The 24,819-nt window shown below is 30.6% G+C and overlaps 3 protein-coding genes across 3 annotated transcripts; 1 reads left to right on the top strand and 2 right to left on the bottom strand.

Moving 5' to 3' along the window:
- Window positions 1-5: 5 nt before the first annotated feature.
- Window positions 6-7,614, bottom strand: LOC128952515 (CAD protein-like). Its single transcript, XM_054297923.1, has 11 exons — window positions 7,467-7,614; window positions 5,139-7,384; window positions 4,022-5,051; window positions 3,341-3,926; window positions 3,133-3,249; window positions 2,984-3,051; window positions 2,544-2,916; window positions 2,425-2,476; window positions 672-2,351; window positions 251-606; window positions 6-181 (listed from the first exon to the last, which is right to left on the bottom strand). The coding sequence occupies exons 1-11, from the start codon at window positions 7,549-7,551 to the stop codon at window positions 79-81; spliced, it is 6,696 nt and encodes a 2,231-aa protein (XP_054153898.1). The 5' UTR covers window positions 7,552-7,614; the 3' UTR covers window positions 6-78.
- A 1,131-nt stretch (window positions 7,615-8,745) lies between these two features.
- On the bottom strand, window positions 8,746-13,565 carry LOC128952088 (stathmin-3-like). The gene is made up of 3 exons (XM_054297424.1): window positions 13,246-13,565; window positions 10,963-11,333; window positions 8,746-9,016 (listed from the first exon to the last, which is right to left on the bottom strand). The coding sequence occupies exons 1-3, from the start codon at window positions 13,253-13,255 to the stop codon at window positions 8,945-8,947; spliced, it is 453 nt and encodes a 150-aa protein (XP_054153399.1). The 5' UTR covers window positions 13,256-13,565; the 3' UTR covers window positions 8,746-8,944.
- A 5,812-nt stretch (window positions 13,566-19,377) lies between these two features.
- LOC128952689 (transforming growth factor-beta-induced protein ig-h3-like) lies at window positions 19,378-24,404 on the top strand. Its single transcript, XM_054298120.1, has 8 exons — window positions 19,378-19,920; window positions 20,050-20,346; window positions 21,490-21,690; window positions 21,766-21,857; window positions 22,331-22,500; window positions 22,601-22,955; window positions 23,031-24,047; window positions 24,129-24,404. The coding sequence occupies exons 1-8, from the start codon at window positions 19,805-19,807 to the stop codon at window positions 24,374-24,376; spliced, it is 2,496 nt and encodes an 831-aa protein (XP_054154095.1). The 5' UTR covers window positions 19,378-19,804; the 3' UTR covers window positions 24,377-24,404.
- Window positions 24,405-24,819: the final 415 nt, after the last annotated feature.

Genomic DNA, 24,819 nt, shown 5'->3' with positions numbered 1-24,819 from the left:
CCTAATTTAAAATTTGTTGTTGTATTTGTATGACTTGGGAATGGTATGGTTGTTGGTTGGTTGGTTGGTCTTCAGCAATCAGCACTTTCCCAAAACCATAGCCAACAGTGCCATCCGGACAAACATACCGTTCTCTGCTTGTGTAAAATAAACGGCTCTCTTATCGGAGTCGAACTCAGGCCTAAAAAATTAATTATTATTTATTTATTTTTGTTAAAGATATTGATAATAATCATCAAAAAAAACATACGCTATTTCATTAACTCTGGGCAATGGATGCATAACAATCATATTGGACTTGGCTTTGGTCATCAACTGTGGTGTTATAATGAAATGATTGCAACAATTTTTATAGTCCTGTTCACTTTGGAACCGTTCCTTCTGAATACGTGTCATATACAAGACATCCGTATCGGGCAGTGCCTCGTGTAGTGATTGAGTTTCCAAAAATCGGATACCTTTCTGAGCCAAAAACTGTTTGATTTCATCGGGCATTTTCAGCTGCGGTGGCGATACAAATTGCATTGTTATACCGTAATAGTTGGACAACATTCGGGCCAATGAGTGGACAGTGCGGCCATTAAGCAAATCGCCGACTAATGTAATCTATAATTTGATTATAATTATAATGATAAAAACATCTGATATCTTCAGTAATACTGTTTACTTACCATTAAATTATTAACAGTTCCGATGCTTTCTCTTATGGTAAACACGTCGAGCAATGCCTGTGTCGGATGTTCGCCAATACCGTCGCCGGCATTGATAATAGGCTTAGCCCACGATCTGGATTTGGCCACTCTATTGATGGCATGCTTTTCTGGATGTCTGATGACAATAACATCAGTATAATTAGCCATTATATGAACCGAATCGTCAAGTGATTCGCCTTTTTTGGCCGACGAAGACTCTTCGTTCAAATTGACGACCGAACCACCCAATCGATGCATAGCCGCCGCAAACGAACAACTGGTTCGCGTACTGACCTCATAGAACATCAATGCCATTACTTTGCCTTTCAGTATGTCTTCAATACGTATGATCTGACCATCTCTTTCTAGCGGTTTATCATTGAGGACACACAACCGAAACTTATGGGCCAAATTGAACAACTCGTGCAACTGTTCCCTATCGAAGGCATCAACCGATAGTATATCGTGACCAACGAGTCGGTTATCAATGTTGGGAACCGGAGATATAATTGGCCCTATTTTAGCATTGGATGGACTGTTAAGCATTACTGTTAGGGGTTTTTTCAGCTGATTCTGAGCCTTTAGATTCTGGGCCGGAATTTCCAATTCTGTGAGCATTTCCGTATAAATTTCATGAGTTTGGCTGAGCTTTTGATGGTTAACTAAATTTTGAAATCCAACGGCAGTCTCGACAGGCGATGGTATGGAACCGTCGCCTTCCAGTTTGAAAACATTTTGTCCGAAATGTTTGTCGACTAATACCTGGCCGTCGACAAAGGCAACCGTATCGCGCATAACAACACGTCTGACTCGTCCGTAAACTTTCCGACCGGCAAACGGAGTCCAACCGGCCTTCGAGAATGGCATCGCCTCAGGTATTATCCATTCTTCGTTTAGATCGACCTCTATATAGGTATTCTTCTGTTCGGGTATATTGAAGATACGTCTGGGATTGTAACACAACTTATTGAGTAAGTCATCGATTGTCAATCGGTTCTCTTTGACGGCTGTCAACAACAACGGCAATGTTGTCTCAAGTCCGGGAAAACCGGGCGGCGAATTAGGTCCCACTTTTTCACTGCTAAGATGTGGTGCGTGATCCGAGGCAATGATGTCGATGATGGCTAAGTTGTTCCACAAAGCCTGTTGATCTTTTTTCGTCACCAAACATGGTTTAACATTACTTCTCGATTCACCACCAATACATTTGATGTCATCTTCGGTTAGGAACAGATGATGCGGTGATACTTCGCAGGTAACTTTGACGCCCTGTTCTTTGGCTTTCTTGATCACTAGTATCTCCTCTTCTCGGGCCACATGGCATATATGAATGGGCTGTTTGTAGAGATGTGCCAACGATATGATGGCAGCAGTTGTCTGGCGTTCGGCGTGAACACAGATCGGTATGTCTTTTGGCCAACACTCGAGATGTTTCATCCAATCGGTCATATTTGGCAAACAAAGATCACCGAACGTATTGTTCAAATACATTTTCAGCGACAGAATGGGATTCTTTTTGGCTAATTTGGCCACAATTTCGGCATTACTACTGGTGGCGCCCAAAAACAATGCATAATCACATTTGGCTTTAGTTTTGGCCAAATTGGACACATCTGAATAGGTTTCGGCATCAGTGATGGCAGGCTTGGTGTTTGGCATCTGTTTGATTATTTTTCATTAGAAGACATTATTAGGCAATTGATTCAAAAAATGGATTAATTATATAACATACCACTCCTATTAAAGTGAAACCACCGGCTAATGCGGCTTCTGTTCCCGATTCCCTGAAAATTAAATGACCAAAAATTAAGCCAAATTCATATGAATTCGTTTATAAAACCAGTCAAATACCAGTCCTCTTTGTGCTCATCGCCCGGTTCTCGCAGATGCACATGAATGTCAATAAGTCCCGGAAGTCTGATTATTTTGCTGGCCGTCAAACAATCGATATGCGTTTTGACCGGTGGCCGACCTTCGACCAACTGAAGCGCCTGTACCAACAGTTTGGTACACTTTACATCAGATATGAGCGGTACCGAGTGGTCGACAGCGAAACGTCGGGCATAATAACCGATTGTCGATACTCGGCGATTGCCCGAAGTTCTCATCGGTATATTGATTACCAAATCAAACTCTTTGGTCGACAAATAGTTGGCAATATCGTTGAAACGGCAGACTTTGTCTTCGTCATCGAATGGCCACTCGACGGCCTCAACATTAATACCTGTAGAATATACGGAATAATCGGGTAATTTATTTATTTGTAAAATGCAAATATAGAAGTGGTAAACCTTTTTCATTGTAAAAGTCAGCGGTTCCCAGACTACCAAACAAATGGAAACCTATATTAGATAAAGCTCTGTAAGGGAATAGTTAGATGATTAAGTCCACAAAGATATCCACAGAAAAAAATGTTTAAACCATTTATCTAATTATTTACCTAATACTTGGATATAATTCAATTTTCTGCCGGTGCTGTCCTATCGATATGAATACCCGTTTCTTAACCGGCAAACGAAAACCAGTCGAAAGCATAGCTTTCAGATATGCTTCATATCTGTTTACAACAAACAAACAAACAAAAAATTGTCAGAAAATTAAAACTATTCAATAACTTCGGCATCAGTTTGGTTGGTAATCCGTAATACCTGTTCTGACCAAAACAGGCCACTTCGCCAGTACTGGCCATTTCGACGCCTAGTGTTACGTCGGCACCGCTCAGTCGTGAAAACGAAAACTGTGGTACTTTGACACCAACTCTTCGCGGAATATAACCGTTTATCAGATCTTTGCCCAAAACAATATCAATGGGATCTACTTTGACACCCATAATCACTTTGGTGGCCAACGCCACCAGATCGCAGTTCAATGTCTTCGACACAAATGGAAACGATCGGGAAATTCGAAGATTGCATTCAATCACTTGAAGGTCGTCGTCTTTAGCGATCAGTTGCATATTATAGGGACCGTTGACCAACAGTTCTTTGCCAATGGCTTCGCAAATAACTTTGATATTTGCTAACGTTTTCGGTGTCAAATCTTGCGGCGGTGTTACCAAAGTGGCGTCACCGGAGTGTACGCCAGCGTTTTCCACGTGTTCCGAGACGGCCATACATACAAGTTCGCCGTCCTGGGCAACAGCGTCGACATCAATCTCTTTGGCATCGATTATGAACTTCGAGATGACTACCGGATGTTCCTTCGAGACAGCCGTCGCTTCATTCAAATAGTTTTCTGTCGAGAAAATCATTAGTTAGGATAATGTCTTTTTCAATAGTATCCCGATTGGTATCGGTGTGTGTGTGTGTGTGTGTGTGTGTGTGTATTACCTAAGTTACGCTCCGAAGTGGCCACATTCATGGCAGCACCCGATAGCACATACGATGGTCTAACAATACACGGATAACCATTACGTTTGCAAAATTCTTTGGCTTTGTCTATTTCGGCCACTTTCACCCAAATCGGTTGATGAATGTTCTTCAGGTCCAACAATCGGGAAAATTTGTACCGATTTTCGGCATTGTCTATCGATTCGGGTGATGTGCCCAATATTTTTACATTCTGGCCGAACAAATCCATAGCTATATTGTTGGGCAACTGTCCGCCCATACTCAAGATAATACCTTCCGGTGCCTCCAAGTGATAGATCTCGAGAACCGTCTCAAACGATATCTCTTCGAAATACAATTTGTCGCACATGTCGTAATCGGTACTAACTGTTTCCGGATTACAGTTAACCATAATCGTCGACTTATTCATCTTTTTCAGCTCCTGTACGCAACCAACTGAACAACAATCAAACTCAACCGATGATCCAATCCGATAGACACCGCTTCCCAATACCATAACAGCGTTATTGTCATGACTATCGATATCACTTTCTTCGGCATTATAGGTCAAATACAAGTAGTTTGTAGTGGCCGGCCATTCGGCTGCCACTGTATCCACTCGTTTGACAAACGGTTTGATATTGTTTTCGTCTCTCAGTTTTTTGATCACCAATTCGGTACTTTCGACGCATTGGGCAATCATTTTATCGGAAAAGCCTAACCTCTTGGCTTTAAGCAAAACAGCGGCCGTCAAACCGTCGGTAGTCTGCAGTGACTTTAATTCTTTGAGCTGATCGATAATATTTTTGAACTTATAGAGAAACCATTCATCAATTTTGGTCAACTCATACAACTGGTCAATAGTCCAGTTGTCATAGAGAGCGGCGGCCAAAGCAAAGATACGTTTATCGGTTGGCGATTCTAACTCCTGTTTGTTTGGTTTCTTGAGAAACGGATCTAAACCGTCGACTGTTTCGTCGACCATTCGCAGAGCCTTTTGAAACGCTTCCTCGAAAGTCCTGCCGATTGCCTAATAGAGTAAAGCATAACATATTGTGTTGATTATCACATATCAGTTCCCTGTAAAATGAAGTGATTTTAAAAAATATATACCAACCATAGTCTCGCCGATACTCTTCATGGAACTACCGATTTGATGACTAACGCCCGTAAACTTTCCCAAATCCCAGCGCGGAATCTTCACCACACAATAGTCCAGTGCCGGCTCGAAACAAGCGGTCGTTTCATTGGTAACACTGTTGACCAGTTGCGACAGCGGTATATTGAGAGCTACTTTGGCCGCAATGTAGGCCAACGGATAGCCAGTGGCTTTCGAAGCTAATGCCGAACTTCGGGACAGTCGAGCATTGACTTCGATTATGTAAAATTGTTCGGATTCGGGATTCAGCGCGTACTGGATGTTACATTCGCCGATAACACCCAAATGTCTGACCACTTTGATGGCCATTGTCCTTAACTTATTGTACTCATAGTTGGTCAGTGTCTGACTCGGCGCCACCACAATGGACTCACCGGTATGAATGCCTAACGGATCGACGTTTTCCATATTACAGACAGTAATACAGTTATCGTAGGCATCCCTCAGCACCTCATACTCGACTTCCTTCCAACCTTTCAGACTCTTGTCGAGCAAAACCTGATTCGAGTTAACCAACGCCTGGCTAACAATCTGTTTGAGTTCTTCGGGTGTGTTGGCAAAGCCCGAGCCGAGACCTCCCAAAGCATAGGCAGCTCTGGCCAGTATCGGATAACCCAATTGTTCGGCATAAACTAAAGCTTCTTCAACCGAATAGGCTGCACGACTCGGTGCTACTTCGCCGCCAACTTCGGTAACTTTTTGCGAAAATATTTCTCTATCTTCCGAATCAATAATCGATTTGATTGGTGTTCCCAATACTTCTACATTATAGTCACGCAAAACTCCGCTTTTCTCCAATTCAATGCCACAATTGAGAGCTGTCTGTCCGCCAAACATAAGCATAACACTGTCGGGCCGTTCCGATCGGATCACATCTGTTACATAATCCAAAGTGATTGGCAAGAAGTAGACTTTATCAGCCAAACCAGGCGTTGTCTGAACGGTGGCAATGTTTGCATTGATGAGAACAGTTTGGATCTTCTCTTCTTTTAGGGCTTTGATCGCTTGCGAGCCCGAGTAATCAAACTCGCCGGCCTGTCCTATGGATAGTCCGCCAGAACCGAGAATCAAAACTTTTCGCGGTTTCTTGGTCGTAACCATCGATGAAATGGTGGTCAACGGGAAATACTTTCGGATCCGATCGGCAATTGATATAAACGGATCATTAAGTTTTTTCCGATGACTGGTTACAGTGTCGAGAAATACATCAAACAAAAACTCCATGTCCTCGGGTCCAGCTGTATGTTCCGGATGAAACTGGACACTGAAATACGGTTTATTTTTGTGAGCAATTCCTTCGTTGCTATTGTCGTTGGCATTAGTGAACAATGGGATCCATTCGTCTGCTACGGGAAACGATTTGACATCGACAGCGAAACCGTGATTTTGCGATGTAATACAACAGCTGATTGTGTCCAAAAACAGTGCCGGTTGATTGTGGCCACGATTACCGTACGGCATTTTGTATGTTTGGGCACCGGCCGCTTTGGCTAACAATTGATGTCCCAAACAGATACCAAATATGGGACATACGACAGTGTCGCCGGTAATCAGTTTCCGGATGTTTTCAATAGTTTTTGTACATTTGTCCGGATCTCCCGGACCATTGCTGATGAATATGGCGTCATAAGTGGCCGGATTGTCGGCAAACGGATAGTCCCAACCGACTACTTCAACCCGAGCTCCTCTGGCCGCCAGACATCTGATTTGATTGTATTTTATGCCACAATCGACGGCCAATATTCTTGGCGATCCTTTCTGGTTGTAGACAACTGATTGTTTGATGGAAACATCTTCGACCAGATGATCCAAATTGGGATCACTGAATGACAATTCATTGGCAATAACAATATCTTTGATGACCAACTTAGCCAAACAACTGCCACTATTACGTAAATATTTTGTCAGTTTTCTAGTGTCGATACCCTGGACTCCGGGAACTTTAAAGGCTTTCAAATACTTATCCAATGACTGGCCGGCATTCCAGTGGCTATAGTATTCGGAATACTCGCCGACAATCAAACCGATTGGCCATATCTTTGACGACTCAAACCACTTCGGTAGTCCCCAATCATCTGTTAGTATTTGGTTAGTATCGGGAACACCATAGTTGCCTATCAACGGATAGGTCAGAACCAGTAGCTGTCTATGATATGACGGATCAGTTAGTGACTCGACATAGCCGACCATTCCTGTCTGGAAAACTAATTTGCCGACAATTTTTGTTTTAATATATTAATGAATGCTATGAAATCAATTGGACGATTGATTGGCAAAAATACAGACCAACTTCTCCGGTGACATTGGTCTCGTAGCCGAAGTGATGGCCGGCAAAAGTAGGACCATCTTTAAGGATGAGGAATGCATTCATACTTTTTTTCTTGTTTTATTTTATCACTTAAAAAAACAAAACTATCAACTAATCTATAAAACTATTTTGACAAACAATTTTTTTAGTTGTTTATTATAAAACAAACTTTTTATTATTTTTTTAGGAAATCTTTTTTTATTATAAATATTTTGTCGTCTAATTAATAATAATATACTTTATATATATATATATATATATATATATTAATATAATCTCTAACTACTATTTGAATGACATTGAAAGTGAATGTCTGAAACAAAAATCTGGCTAAACATTTGAAATATTAAATATCTTTCAACTATTTCATTGGACTTTAGGACACCCAATAGATTGTTAATTTGAGAGCTATTTGATACTACTCTACATATAATATATTTTAAGTGAAATTTGAAAACCCGTTTTTTTTATTTTTACAATATTATTATTATTATTATTTTTATAAATTTATATCATATATTGATATAACATATTATGATAATAAATACTTTATAAAAATAAATGCATGACTGGAATGACTATTGCAAAAAAAAGTTTGCACACAAAAACACATGACATGCACTCACTGTACACGAGATTATTATTATTATTACAAGTGATTTACTGATGATTATAAGTAATTGAAATTTTCAAAAGTAAATGTCTGATAACGAGTGTGTTAGCACTGGTAGCTGACAAATAGATAGGTAGCCCCAAGTTGGCCCCCAACAACACAAGAGAGAGAGAGAGAGAGAGAGAGAGAAAGAAAGATAGCCATCTCATCTATCATAGTGTCCCCAAAAACTATAGCTGTTTTATGGTATCAATGGTAATGTTTTGTCTGTCTATATGTGTGTGCCATAAATAAATAACCGATTTTTATGAGACATAATAATTTAAAAACAATTTATCTTTTTTTAGACAATTTTATTTTTATTGTCAATTAATCAATAATTAAAAAAATACACAAATGTCTAAAACGATTCTTACAATTATTATCAGTTTTAAATGTTTTAAAAAACAATTTCAGCTCAAATATTTTTATCAATAATAATAATAGTAATATATTTATCATAATATGAATATTAATTAGTTTTTAAAAAGAAAATTATTATATATATATATATTGTATATAAACAGTGAATCATTGTTAGAAATTAATAAAATACTTATATAATAATAATAATATCGTATCAAAGTATACAATTAAAAACTAAAAATATTAAGTGCATAAAGAAATAATTGATTAATTATTATTAATAATTAAAAAAAATGTATCACAAAAAAGGCAGCAAAAAATTAAGTAATCGTTAGATTAAAATATCTGAATTTTATATAAAAAAATTATAATATAATGACGTGAAATAGTAATATATTTATGTAAAATGTAATGCAATTGTTGTTTCTCTCTTCAAATTTATTGGACGGCATTTCCAGAATCGGGAACCACTTCCGACTTGCGTTTAACAACTTCTGCCACTTTTTCGCCCTTTAATATATATATACAGTATATATGAAAAAAATATAATAAACAAAACAATTATTATCTAATATATAATCAATATATAATATGACATAATTAACAACTAATTGTTGCTATAAAAACAACAACAAATTATTAATAAATATTTAGTACAGTATAATAGTTAATTCAATTTTTAATTTTAATGCCAAACGCGAAACCGCAACCAAATCATTATTTTATTATTATTATGATTAGTATATTAATTAATTGATAAATATTACTATTAGTAATGTATATTAATAAATGTGCCTCAAGTTAGTGAACTAATTGACTACAACAACAACAACCTTAAGCAAAAAAAAGTCCTAATATATGGAAACCGAGTTTTGTTACTAATAATACACAAACGTTATAAATATATAAAAATATATATTATATCATTGTTTTATCTATAGCAGAGAAAATTAAATAATTAGATTATATGTGAAAAACCATAATAATAATAGTAATCTAATTTAAATAATAGCTATTGTATTATTACAATAACCCAATAATAATATAGAAAAATATATATACAATATTGCTAACCTATTCATCCTATATATATATATATAACCATTTTTAAAATATAAAATGTGTCTAATGTGTCAAATTTATACCCAACCCAATTGACACAACAATTAAAACACCCGGTTTCCGTATAATGAACTCATAGAAATAGATATATACCGTATAGTACCGATAACACAGTGTAGACACACTCTACTGGGTCAATGCCAAAAGACTAGGCTACTAATAAGCACCGGTATATATAGATAAGCGGAAAAAGTAGGGGGTGGGGTGGATGTAGTACACATATTGAATTGTTGTCATACATAATTGGTTTTCAACCGATCCGTTCGTGTCTTTAAAAATTGTGAACGCTTTTCATTAGCGATGGCTATCTGTTTGCAATGGGGTAGCGAACAGCATCGGCTCTCTTTAGCCAACTGTCCGTCTCTATGGCTGGCATTCACACGATTGATACGAGTCTTCTAATTATTATTATTATTATTAAATTTAGTCAATTGTTTTTTTTTAATAATTAAATTACGGGTTAAAATTGCCAATAAAATTATGGGTTATTTTTTTAAAAACCTTATCCCTTTATATGATAAAACAAACCGATATCACCGTAAAGTATATTATAAATCTGTTATTTGAATAGTAATTTGCTGGTATTATATCCAAATAGTTAGTCTTAAAGGCAAACAAATGTTTTTAGATGTCGTTTCTTTTTAAATAAATCAATATCTTTAGCACCGGATTAGTTGTTAAGTGTCGACACACCGACCATACAAATGGTAACTCACGTGCTCTTTAAGTCTCTCGAGTATGTCTTTGACAATCAGTTCCCTATTTTTCTGTGCATTTCTCAGTTTCGACTCTAATCTCGACTTCAATGAGTCGCTGCAGATGTGTGTGTCATCTACTTGTTTGCGGACTTCATCTACACGTCTATCCTATAGTTTTTTTTGGTGGCAATTCATTGCAACAATCAAATACAATATCAACACAAAAAATAAACCCATTTTTTAAATTATCAAAACTGAATAGAAATTTTTTCATAAGTATTAAAATATAATAAATATATTTATATGAAAAATATTAACGAAAACTAACAATAGTTTATTATCAAAGTATATGAGTCAACTAAATGGACAAAAAATTTATGATAATTATATCATATAATATCTTGTCTTACGGTAAGTGTGTATATACACCTCCCAGATTAGGAGGTCTGGGGGTCTCTCTATAAGCCAGCACTCAAAACACAGACTAACCATTTATCAATCAATCAATCAATAGATAGATAAACACATAATGTTTTTCATCAACAAGTTGTCGATGTTTTTTTGGCATCAAAACATATCATTAAATCAATAATATTAACCGAAATCAATGGTAAAAAACATCAAACAATGACATACGTGTTCCTTCTGTTTTTCCTGAATGGCTTTGATGTGTGTCTCGCGATTCTCTTTAGACGCTTCCATCTTCTTCTCCAACGACTGACGAGTCAATTCGATCTTTTGTTCTTCGATTTCCGATCGCTTGTCCTTCAGTTCCGAAACATGACTGAACCGTTCTTTTGCCTGAAGAATCTTCTGGGCTTCGAACGATTTGCGCCGTTCTTCGGCTTCCTTCAGTTTGGCCTCAATCACTTCGGCAGACAATTGTTTCGGCTGATCCAGTGGTCGACCCACCACTTTCGGTGGCGTTTCGTTCGATGGCTTTTCCAAAATCAACTCATACTTGAGGCCACCCTTGCTCTGGCTCGGGCTTAGGAGGTTATCGGCAGCTGAAAAATCAATCAAAATTTTATCAATTAATTTATCACTTTTTAATAATAATATTAAAAATATATCAAAAGATATTATATAATATATATTAATATAAAATTCAATGATACCATCAAATAATCCGATTGTCATTATTATTATTAATAATATTGATATCAAAGATAACAATCAAAGTTATAATAATATGAAGTGTTATGTAATGTAAAGAACTAATCAATTGAATAGTTTGTTGTCAACTGAAGACAACTAACGAAAGAGTGGTTGCCTTTTATAAACCAGAAAAAGTCATCTGAAAATTGATGTCATATAACATATATATATATATATTATATAATGACTTAACACAAGAGAAAGAGAGGAGTCAGTCACGTGAGGTTAACGACCCGTCAAAAAGATGTTTATCCAGACTAACACTAAACATACAGTCAGTATTTGGGAGACCGACTGTCCGCCTACTGGTGCCAATGGATCAGCTTAAGTGGTGATTGGCTAACACACCGCACGCAATATTCTTTGGTCGACACAGCTTCTGGTGGTCACCCAGTGGTTCCCATCTCTCTCTCTCCTCTAAATGGTTTGCCTCTCGTAATCGCTAATCACCGATAAAATCCTGTCTTTTATTTATTTATTTATTTTTCTTATTTTAATTTAATCCCTAAATATATAGTTATTATTTCTTTTAGTTTTTCATCATTATATTGTATTATTAAATATATAAAAATATTAAAAAACTTTATTCACAACTCATTTAATACGAAAAACTATTGCATTAATAACTATTATATTGCATTTGACTGAATCGATCGATCGATTAGTTATTAAATAACTTTTTATATAATACTACTAAAAATAAAAAAGAGTTAAACGAACCCTAAAATTCATACCAATATTTCAATAACTATATAATGGGTTAGAAATAAATTTAATAATAATAAAGCTGTTGTCTGGACTGACTCCCTGTCCTATCCTCTAAAATATACTGCAAATTATATATCTTCAATGATACACCAGACCCAACCCATACCATACCATACCAACAATACATTCAGTATTACAATACACACACAGTATAACACTCTGTGTGTATATACATATATAACTAGAAATATATAGCTTATCATTAGTGCAAAACTTTTTTTTATATTTCATATATATTTTTGTTGTTTTAGAAAAAAGTCATTTCATAATATGTTATGCAATAGTATTGCAGTCTATATAATCATTATATCGTATAATATATACTTATATGATAATATATATTCTGTATATATATAATAAAAAAAAATATATAGCAATAATTGTTAGACACATATGTATAATAATAATATACAGTAGACTATAGTTAAATGATAATGACTTTTATTATAGACAACACACACACAAAGCAATCATTTATTATTCATTTTATTTTTTATGACAAAAAAATATATGATATTATCATAATTTAGATATCTATTAATTGTCAGAGACTTTAAAAAAATAAATAAAATAACTAATAAATTATTGATTTATTTATTTTTCTAAAGTTATCATTTTCATTTCAATATATATATGATATTTTTTTTAAATGCTAAATATTATCAAATAAACAAACAAAAAACAATTTTCATTTAGTATCAATACATTTTGATTTTATTTAATAAAAAAAACTATGATATTTGATAATCAAAAAAAAAAACAAATTTTGAAAGTTTTTTTTATCAATAAATTTATTTTTTTTAAAAATTTAATATTAATCAATCAAAGAAGTTGTGTCTGGGATCAAATAGTGATCACATTTTTTTTAAATAACAAAAAAATCTTATTAATAGATAACCAATATTTTGAATCAAACAATTGGTTTCATTGATATTGAAAAAAATGGTTTTTTAAAATAAAAGACTTTTAAAAACAGACAGAAAGAGGACTTACTTTCAGACATTGTTTTGTTTTTCGCAAAGACTTTGTGTGTGTTTGTCGACAACAACTATGGGTAGGTATGGATCAGATAAACAGATAAACAAAACTTGGTGTCCAACCAATTACTGTTGTTGTGTCAGCGATAATATCTGCAGTGATAGTCGTTATCAGAAGAAGTGTCACCAAACAGACAGACAGATAGACAACTAACTATGGGATGAGTCACTCAAATACTGTCGGTATGACTGTATGTATGTGTGAGGAGACAAAAGACAGGCATATATTGAGCGCCAAAAATAATAACCTAATAGTCAAACACACTGTTTAGCAGTGTTGGCAGAGACAAAGTGTATGTATAATACAAAGCGTATTATACAGTATAATACAATGTAAATTACATGACAATTTTGGCTTACAAAAAAAATTTAGCGCCACCTATTAACCAAAAATACTAAAATTCACAAATAAGCACATGTTTTGTAATAATAATTATTTTTTATTTTGAAAAAATTTGAAATTAGCTAGTCAATTTAATTCTGGTATTGAAATATATTAATAAAATAATTAATATTAATTTTTAATAGTTTTAGAAAACAACGATTCTAATAACAATATTGAAATTATGTAATAATAATTATTTTAATTAAAAAATGAATATTTTATCATTGTTAATATAATTTTTTATAATTGTAAAATACATCCAGTACATTGTATTTTACTGTATTTTACAAAGCCAAAATTGAAAACCTTGTATTTTTCCAACCCTGCTGTTTAGTGTTATTGTGTTTTTAGTAGTAGTACTGTATGACCTACCCGTCCCCTCACTACTACCGTCCCCTATCAATGCAGTGGACTATCCACACCCTCTAATGCCAACTGCACTGTCAAACACTATGTATAGTACCGTATGATTTCCATTACATTTACAGAGTATTACAGACAATACTGCAGTCTATTAATTATTAGTATTATTAGTACAGTATTTGTGTGTTTAAAGCACTGGAAAAATATCATATAATTTGTTCAATACTTTATTGAATATTACAGTATTATTATTATTATTATTAATGGTTTAAGCATTAAATTTATTAATTAGTTTGACATATAGGATGACATCAATTGTTTGTTAGCTATTAATAATATTAATATATACAGTAATTATTTGCATAGTTTTCTGATTCAACAATTAAGTATTTTTTTGGTCAATGTATTGAAAATTTAAATTTTTTGTTAAAATATAATTTATATAAATTATTTAATATATAATTAAAACTTATATATTTTAGGAAATATGTTAAATTGTATGACTACTAGCCAATTAGCTATTATTGGTATTAAATGGCTAAAATAAATTTTTATTTTTGCCTTAATAAATAAAACAAAAAATTTAGCATAACTTACTTGAGGCTAACACTGTTACCAAAAAATAAAATAAAATTTTAGATATTTTAGAGAAAAAATATTTTTTATTTATAATTACAGTGTTGTTAACACTTTTATTAATTATAATTTTTCACACAAAAAAACTAATATTAGGAATATCAATTAATTTTAATTGTAACTATTTTTTAAATATATATATATATAAATTATTGATTTAAAAGATATTCAATTTTATAAATACAGTATACTATATAAACTAGTATTAGATTGTAAATGTAGATTATATATCTATTTATTTATTTTTTTTTAAAAATAAAACAATTTGAAACTGCAAGTAAAATACAAGTAGTATTATTAGATAACATAAAATCATTTAACTTAATTAACATTTTATTTAAAGCTACTATTAATATATTTTTACATTAAATTAGTTTATTTATTATTTTTTTTGTAGAAAAATTATAATTAGCTATTATATATTATTTGAATTGAAAATAATTGAAAAATTTATTTTTAAACAAATTATTTGATTTTTGTATTATAATATTATTATTAATTTAAGCTAACTTTCTCATAATTTTTTCCACATAAGATTAATACATTAGATACAGTACACCAAAAAAAATTGTTATCTTAAAAAATCAATACACTATATACAGGTATATAAATAGTATAATACATTTAAATATTATTAATATTGTTGTTTTTGTTTATTATTAATAGTTGCAATTTAAATACAGTATTAATTTAGATGCTATTTAAACTTTTACTGTACAAAATATATTACAATATATATATACACTGTATTATACAGTGTTTGTATATAAATAAACATTGTATATATTTTTTTCTGACTTAATTAATGTGAGAGTAACTTATTTTTTAAAAAGTGGACCATTGTTTGCAGGTATATAATGATTAGTCAATAGTTTTTTAAAAATTTTAAAAATAGTTTAAATTAGTCAAATTAATTAGATTTAATGCTAATTTAAATTCAATGTTATTATATCTGTTTGTTTGTTTGTTTTTTATTAAATATTAAGTTTATTTTTTAAAAAGTTATAAATTATAACTAATAATAATAAAAGTTCATTAAACCTGCTAACTGTCATCATATTAGATACTGTAGGGCCAGTAGTACTGATGACTATACGACTCCGGGAGATAGTGATTGAAGAGAGAGAGAGAGAGAGAGAGAGAGAGAGAGAGAGAGAGAGAGAGAGAGAGAGAGAGAGAGAGAGTTAAATATATGTCAATCTAAATGTTAAATATTAAAACTAGAGATAAAACTTTACATAATATGATAACATATAAATATAAAATATTTTGTACTCATATCTATTAATTGGTTTTGTCATCAAATATAAAGTTTTTTTTCTAGTGATATATTTGATCTCATAAAATATATAACTTTTTTTGAAATTAGGTATCATTTCGTATATGGTATTACTGTATTACTTAGCATTGAAATGATATTTATTTCAATTTAAAAAATTAAATACAAAACTGTTTGAATGAATTGAATTAAATTATTTGTGACTTACAAATTGTAAGTCACTTTAACATTTAAAAAAAAAAACATTTTGATTTATATATTATTTTTATGGCTAAACTTAGAAACGATTATTTTTGTTATCTAAAAAAGGTAAAGCTTTTTTACATTATATTTGTATTAACAAGAGATTAAATGTATTTATTTTATTTATTTTTTTGAATAAATAAATATAACTTATTTTATATAAGCAATGAAAAATTAAATTTAGATCACACAAAATTATTATACAGTGTATTATACATATATATAAAATTTATATATATTGAATACAGGTAAACTGCATTAACAATCCCACACATATTATATAAAAATATATATTTGCATTTTGACATACAATTTTTTTTGTTGAGTATATGATATCAAACTTTGCAATTATTATTATTATTATTGTATAATATTTTGTTTGCAAATTCATGTTATTTTTCAAGTTTAGTGTTAAACACAATTTTACATATTATTATTATATTGATATATACTGTAATATTTTTGTTGTAAATATAACTTTTGAGTATAAATTATAATATAGTATAAATATATATAGAAAAATCATTGTTTTTTATGTTTTATGATAACACGATTGCCAACTATTATTTTGCATTATTTATTTTTAGTAAAATTTTATTTTATTTATTTTTTTTGGATAAAATCTTTGATATATTATTATATAAATGAATAAATTATTTTTTTGTTGTTGTTATTGATATTAAAGATTAATTAATTTAAAAATATGAATTACATGTATTTTTTATGTTTGTTTGTGATTTATTTATATTAAGTATATATTTGATATAAAATTAATATTTTTTTCATAAAACTAAATACTAATGTATCACAATGTTATGTTACGGTATTTTTAGTATTAATAATTATCTTTAAAATATATCTGTAAATTTTAATTACCGATGAAAATGTTACCAAAAATAGCATTAAAATTAATTAAGATAAAAAAAATTTTTAATTATACAATTATTGATAAAAAAAATTAAATTTAACAAATATTTAGTGTACAAATACATGTACATATATAAAAATAACTAAATTAATTTTTATCATAATTAATTTTTATGGTTTGTTTTTTTGTATTTATTTTTCTTCGAGTTAATTAAACAAACAAACAAAAAATTAGTATTTCATTTGATTAAGCATTTATTATAATGATTGGTTGAAAAATCAATTAGTAATTGAGATAACAAAATTTGACAAATTATTTATCAATAATAATTTTTTTGTGGATACTTTTTTTTAATTGTTATTTAGTTAACAGAATACTGTATTACCGGTTTGTATGCAAAATAAAATTTAAAAAAAATTAAATAAAAAACTTCAATCCATTAACTTTTCTTTCTAAATCATTGGAAAATATTTAAAATAAATAAATATATTGAGAGATAAACTTATATACATATTATAAGTAAAGTATAAGTTATAGTCTATAACTTATAGATAGTGTCTTGATTTCCAACTAAAAAAATTATTTTGTCGGTTCAACGCTTATAACTGGGACATAGTATGTCCACCGAAGTTGACCAGTGGACGCTATTTCCGAAATTTTATTATAACTATAAATAACTATTTGTTGGGTTAGCAACTATAAAAACTTATAAATAATTATTTCATTGATTTTGATAAATATAAGCATTAAATTGTAAAATATTGCACAAATATATGTAAAAACAAAAAGTAATAGTTATATAAATTATATAAAATGTGTAAACTGTTATTAACTCATATTACTTTTTAACAATAGAAATAATTAGTTTATTTATATAAATCATTTTTGTAAATATGCTGAAAACAAGTGAATTATATATCAGTTGAAATATTTATAAGAAAATAAATAACTATTTCAATAACTATTTGGCTTTTTTTGGCAATTATATACAACTATTTAATACAGTTTAAATAACTATTTTAACAACTATTTGACTTTTTTTAGCAACTATTATAACAACTATTTAATAGAGTATAAAAAATTATTAATCAATACACTACTTATAGATTATAATTTTATACAAATGATTCATGTTTTTAAAGAGGGTTTTTTGTGTATGAAATCTACAGTATATAAACTTTTGATAAAAATTTCCCAATAATTTAGTACATCATTTAAAACTCACGTACAGTATAATACATAAATTTTTATTTGCCTATAAGTTATAGGCTATAACTGTATAAATATTAATAATTATTATAACAAACTTATCAAATGTCTTATATGTTGATTCATGTATTGAAATATATATATTTATGACTTTTATATCAGTTTCTCAATAATAATAAATCAAAATTTAGTTAAATTCAAATAAAGTAATCTATTACTAATACATCATATTTTTTGTAATCATATTTCTAGATATATACTGTATATAATATTTATAAAAATAATTATAATAAATTAATTCATAGTTAAACTTGAACTTTAGTTTATTATTATTATTATCAATTATTATTTAAATAATTTTTTCAAAAGTTATTATGCATTGAATTTAATACATTGCATAGCAATTTTAATTATCATTATAATCGCCATTAAAAGGGTTGAACACATTTATAAAAAAATAATGTTTTTTTCTAATATAGTATTTATCACATACCGGTAGTAATGTATATAATTGCTATTAAATTTAAATATTAAATACTTTTAATAGTATACTATATACAGTATATTATTTTATGCTAATATATAAAATATAACTATTATTATTATTAATAATATTAATTTGTAATTGCTTAATCTAAATAAATAAATTAGTCATTTATAATAATAATAATAATATTTTTGATTTGATTTTCAGGAATTTCAAGTATATGTATTGCAAATTAAATACATATATTTTCAACAACAAAAAAACAGATCATATTTTAATATTATAAGTTAAATGATGTGTTTAGTAATTATTTATAGAAATTTTCTAGAAATTCTGTGATATATTAGATTTAAATTTTTTTTCAATAAACACAATATAAATGTACAGTCAATATGTTTTTTATATAAATAATTATATTTAACTAATACAGTATTGAATTGAATTGACTGATATTTGAGTCAATAAATATTTTTTTAATTAATTAAATAAAAAAAATGTTTTGCAATGACAGAGAAATTACTGGAAATGAATGGCTCATCTGATTCGCCCATCGCTGGCATTACCAGAGAGGAGATAACAATTACCAGGAAGTGGTCCGCCCTATCAACTCATCATATAAAACCATTTAGACTGAAAAATATTTTTTGAAGTAAAGAAAAAACATTGACATAAACCACATATTTTTATTTAAAAACTCATATAGTTTTCTGTAAAAATATAATAATAATAACAATAATAATAATAAAGTAAATACCAGTAGAGAGACGACAACGACTTTGACTTTTAAAACAACATTTAGTATTAGTATTAAACTTGAAATACAGTACTGTTTTTGTTATAATTACTGTTATATATATTATTTGCCATACAATCAGTATTGACACGTTCAGTGACAATAAAAAAGTTTAGATACATTTTCACTAAATAAATAGTAGTTATTAAATAAATAAATATATATAATTGTCTAGTGTGTGATATTTGACTTTATATAAATAGACTAAATTTTTTGTATGTGATTGACAAATAAGTTATAATAATAATAATAATGATGACCACAAATATCTTATTGCTATTGTCATCGATTGTCATCATCATCGGTGGTCTACCCAATGAAATACAGGGTCAATGGCATTCCGATGGTTTTCAGTCAATGCATAACAAGTAAGTGATTGTATTTTGTTGTTATTATAACTTTATATAAGTTTTAAATATTTAAGTTTATATAAAAGATTTTTTTAAATCAATAAAAATAATGTATTATATAATAAAAATTTATATTATGTCAAATAGTTGGCTTAATATGATGGGAAACAGTCATAGAATAAATTCTATGCCGACTTTCGGTAGTCTAGACATGAGACTACCGGAGCGCGAATCGGCGGCCGAACCATTACATCATCAAGAGTTTGATCCGTCGGTTGTTGTCGTTGACAAAGGTTCTGCCGAAGACACGGAAGCGGAACCATCGCATGAATCGGAATCAGAAAATCCGTTTGATATGGATTTTCCGTTAACAATGGGTTTCAATAGACCTAACTTCTGGTCGTTTGGCTTACCATCGAGCCGTCAAAAGCCGTGGTGGAAGGGGTATGACATTGATAATGACTTTTTTTATAATTATTTATATATAGAGTCTCTCTCTCTTTCCTCTCTTTCTCTCTCTCTCTCTCTCTCTCAACTCTTTATCTCTTTAACGCCCTTTTTATTTAATAACCCGACACCTAGTCTAACAACTTATGGTGTTATGTGAACTATAAATAGGTTTTTATTTTGCAAAACTTTTTGTTGTTTTGTTTTGCTGTTTATTTGTTTTATTGAAATGTTTTTTTAAAAAAAAGAGGGTATGGGTTTTGCACAGGTATTAAAATGGTACAGGTAAAGGTATTACAAATCATAAATTTTTCAGTGGGAGATACAGTGTATACTGTATAGTATATACTCTCAGTACTGTACAGTATTGTACTGTTTTAATACAAACAAAAACAACAAAAAGTTTATGAGCTTTTTGTATTATAATCAGTAGTTTTTGTTGTTATTGCTATTAGTATATTAGGGTATTATAATATTATTAATAATATAACAATTGAATGAAGTTTTTCAATAAAAATGCAAATATAAATATAAATAAGAAAATATAAATAACAATTTCTTGACATTTAATCCATATTTTATTTTTTGAAAGACCATTGAATTATTTAAAAAAAATACATTACTTTAAAACATGTTATACAGTATTGTATTATATAACTTATATACAGTGTATTAGTGTATTTAAACTTTATWTTTTAAAAGTGCTAACAAACCCTCCCAACGCCTGCCAACTGTCCTAAACACACAATACAATAATAATACAATCAATTTTTAGGCTTTCCATCAATTAATTCAGGAAATCAATGAATCAAATTGTTATTGAATTGAATTTATTAAATTTGTTTGGTTCACATCCGCCCAATAAAAATTAAATTTTTCAAAAAAAAATTATTTACACTCCGAAAACTATATTATTAATACACACTATTAAAATTTTGTAATAAAAAAAATATATATACTGTATATACCGGTATATATAGTGTAGTTATCATCAAATCTATTAAATATAATTATGGCAAATTTATTTAACATAGCATAAGTTATTATACAGTATTTTATTTTTATTACAAAACTTGTTAAAAAAAACTTTTTATTATTAAATTGATATATTTATATTAAAAATGATTACTTAAAAAATAGGCCAAATGTTTGCATCGAGAAAAAGGTCATCAAAGGTGATGAGGCCGTCATTAGTACCAAAACTGGTGGTCTGGAGGTCGAGGATCAAAGTCCGACAATGAATATGCAATTTCAATCGTTTGGATCCAATTTACGCAACTCATTGAGTCTTCAGTCAACTTCTTGCAGTGAATCCGACACTTCCTATACATGTGTCTCAAAGTTTGTGATAATTAAAACCCAAATAAAAATAAAATTCTAATTTAAATAATTATTAAATTTTAAATTAAATTATAGACTAATTAAAGGCAGAGAAAATACGACAACAATTGTTAAGCGTCAATGTTGTCACGGATTTTTCAAAGATACCAGTACTGGATGTACTAAAAGTAATAAAAAAATATGGAACAAATCTATATTATAGACAGCCAGTAGAAAATTATTTGCCCCAAACCCACCCCCACCCACCCAACCACTTCCTAACCTCACACTCACCCAAACTAACCTAACTAAATAATAAATAAGTAATAAAACTAACATTTTATAAATGTTTAATTGCATAATAAACAATACTTTTTTGCTGGCTGTCTATAATATAGATTTAAGCCAAAAATATATATAAATAACTAATTAATTAATTAAAAAATTATTATTTAAAAAACAATTAATTAGCCAATAAGTCAAGAATAGCCTATAAATATTTAAAGTCGTTTATAAAAAAAGACAATAAATATTATATAAATTTATTATTAAATATAATTTATTGATATATATATATATTGATTTTTTATCTATATTTTCTATCACTAATCTAGTGTTAGAATCATAATTACAATTAATTATTGTATTTTTGTTGTTGCAGTGAATCTCAAGAGTTTGGTGGAGACAATGAAAGATCTTAATGCTAATCGTATGTTAAAATTAATTGAAAGGTTCGGTATGTCCAACATTTTGGTCGCCGATAATATCACTGTACTGGCCGTTATCGATGAATCGCTAATTGAATTAGAAGACAATGTGACCAAAGATGAGGTAAATATGACATCTGATATATAATCTGTTGATATGATTGACATTAAGAAAGTTTTTTCAACAACAAAAAAATCTATTAATTGTAATCCATTGTTCAAAGAATGAAGTGGAAACACAAGACTTTTCCTATCCATCGGCTGTCCGGCGAAGACGTGAAACAAATACAATGCCCGACTCGATTGCAATGCATTTGTTGCCCGGTTTTGTCAGATCTGGCGATATGAACGACGACGTACTGGTGCCTACACTGAGTCCCTCCAAACAACAGATCCGATTCAATGTCTATCACACACACCCTAGACGAGTGGTCACTGCCAACTGTGTGCCACTGGTGTCGACCAATAACTATGCCATCAATGGTATTGTTCATATAGTCAACAGAGTGATGCCGTCGCCGACCAAGACGTTGAAACAAATCATTGAAAACGATGATCGGTTTACAATTCTTGGACAAAGTAAGTGTCATTGAATAGGTTAACAATTTTTTTTTTGTAAGACATTACTAATTGTCATTTAATTAACTTTGACAGTATTGTCGAAGACTAATCTAATGGATCAGTTGAATGATAGTAAACAACATATAACTCTGTTGGCGCCGACCGACGAAGCTTTTCGACGACTAGACAGCCTATATCTGGAAAGACTACTCAAAGGACAGTCGTGTGTCGACGCATTGCTCAACAATCATATTATTGGTGACACTCTTTGCCTGTCAGCCGTACAAGAGTTTGCTTCAGTGAGAAATAGATTGGAAAAACTGTTGCCAATCAAGAGAGTCAATCAAAAAGTTGAGATCAATGGCATAAATGTTGTGGAAAGCGATCAATTGGCCACTAATGGTGTGATTCATGTCATCGACGGAGTCATTTCATCAGTTGAATCGCAACCCATATCCAAGTTTCTCGAGAAACACCAGTTGACAGACTATATGAAACTGTTGAACGATTCGGGTCTGTTAAGCGAATGGGACGGACTGACTAATGTGTCGTTTTTCATACCGTCGAAGAATGCAATGAGAAGCCTATCGCAGCCGGATTTGGACAGAATTCGCAACAATACTAGAGATCTGATTGGCTATCATGTGGTCCCAACCAAATCAGAAGTATGCGACTGGACTGAAGATCAACTGATGAGGACAATGAGCGACAAAAATCAGATGATGAGAATCAATATGTTTGGCAGCGATATACTTGGATTCAGTTTGAGACCAGTGGTTACGGCTCAGTGCGCGCCGATTATTGCGCCCAATCAAGACATATGCGGCGCTTCCATATATGTTGTCGACCGCTTTCTTCAGCCATCCAAAGGCACTCTACTGCAGACACTCGACTCGATGGAAAACTTGTCTATTATCCGGCAAATTGTCCAAACAAGTGGCATCCAAGAACAGTTGACTGCTAACGGCACCTATACATTGCTGGCACCCGATGATGAAACTGTACGCAACTATTATTCTGTACCGCAAATCAATTCAATGGTCAGCAATCAGAATGAATCGGAAAAGTTTATCAAAAGACATTTGTTTGGAGAAATTATCTGCTGTTCGGGTAATTATAGATATATATAAAGAAATTATTATTATTTAAATGTTTTTATATATTTACCGTATATTTAAATTTCTAAAAAAGGAGTTAACAATTCGCCGCTATTTCTGAGTTCGCAAGAGTTCCGAAATTTGGACGGAAAGTTGGTGTCCGCCCATCGGTCGTTCGCGGGTCGGGTTCGATTCGGTACGGCACAGGTCACCCGTTGCGACCAAATGGCCGACAACGGAGTCGTTCACGTAATCAATCGTGTTTTGACCAGAAAACGGCCAGAAATGTCGTCATCGCCGATAAGTCACGACTTTTCGTTTCCATTGCAATTCGTATTCTAAGGAAAAAAAAGTTCTTAAAAAAACTATTTTATTATTTATCTAATAATTTATTTTATTTTATTATTTTTTTTCTCATTATTTTAATATTATAAGAAATTCTCATTTTAATTATTATTATAATTATTCAATTTGTATGTAAAATACAATTTATAATATTATGATATTTTAATTTATGAAAACAAATAATGATATAAGTGATGAACTAATGTTAAGAGACCGTATGGATCGACACTTTGGTCGGGAATTATTGAGTTCAGTGTCAATAAATCGTAGCCTTATTTTTGTCAAAAGTTTGGTCTCAATTTTTTTTTATTACATTGAATACATATTAATTAATTGTATTGTTTTCTGTGTTAATTAATAAAATATTGATATATATATACACTATTTTGTTACAATTATTTCTGATATCACAAATGGGATCCAACTTATCATAAATCTCC

The sequence above is a fragment of the Oppia nitens genome, unplaced genomic scaffold (genome assembly GCF_028296485.1).
Source record: "Oppia nitens isolate AA-2021 unplaced genomic scaffold, nextdenovo-longstitch-racon4-pilon3 scaffold1_pilon_pilon_pilon, whole genome shotgun sequence".
NCBI classification, from domain to species: Eukaryota; Metazoa; Arthropoda; class Arachnida; order Sarcoptiformes; family Oppiidae; genus Oppia; species Oppia nitens.
This window is presented reverse-complemented; position numbering and strand designations above follow the sequence as displayed.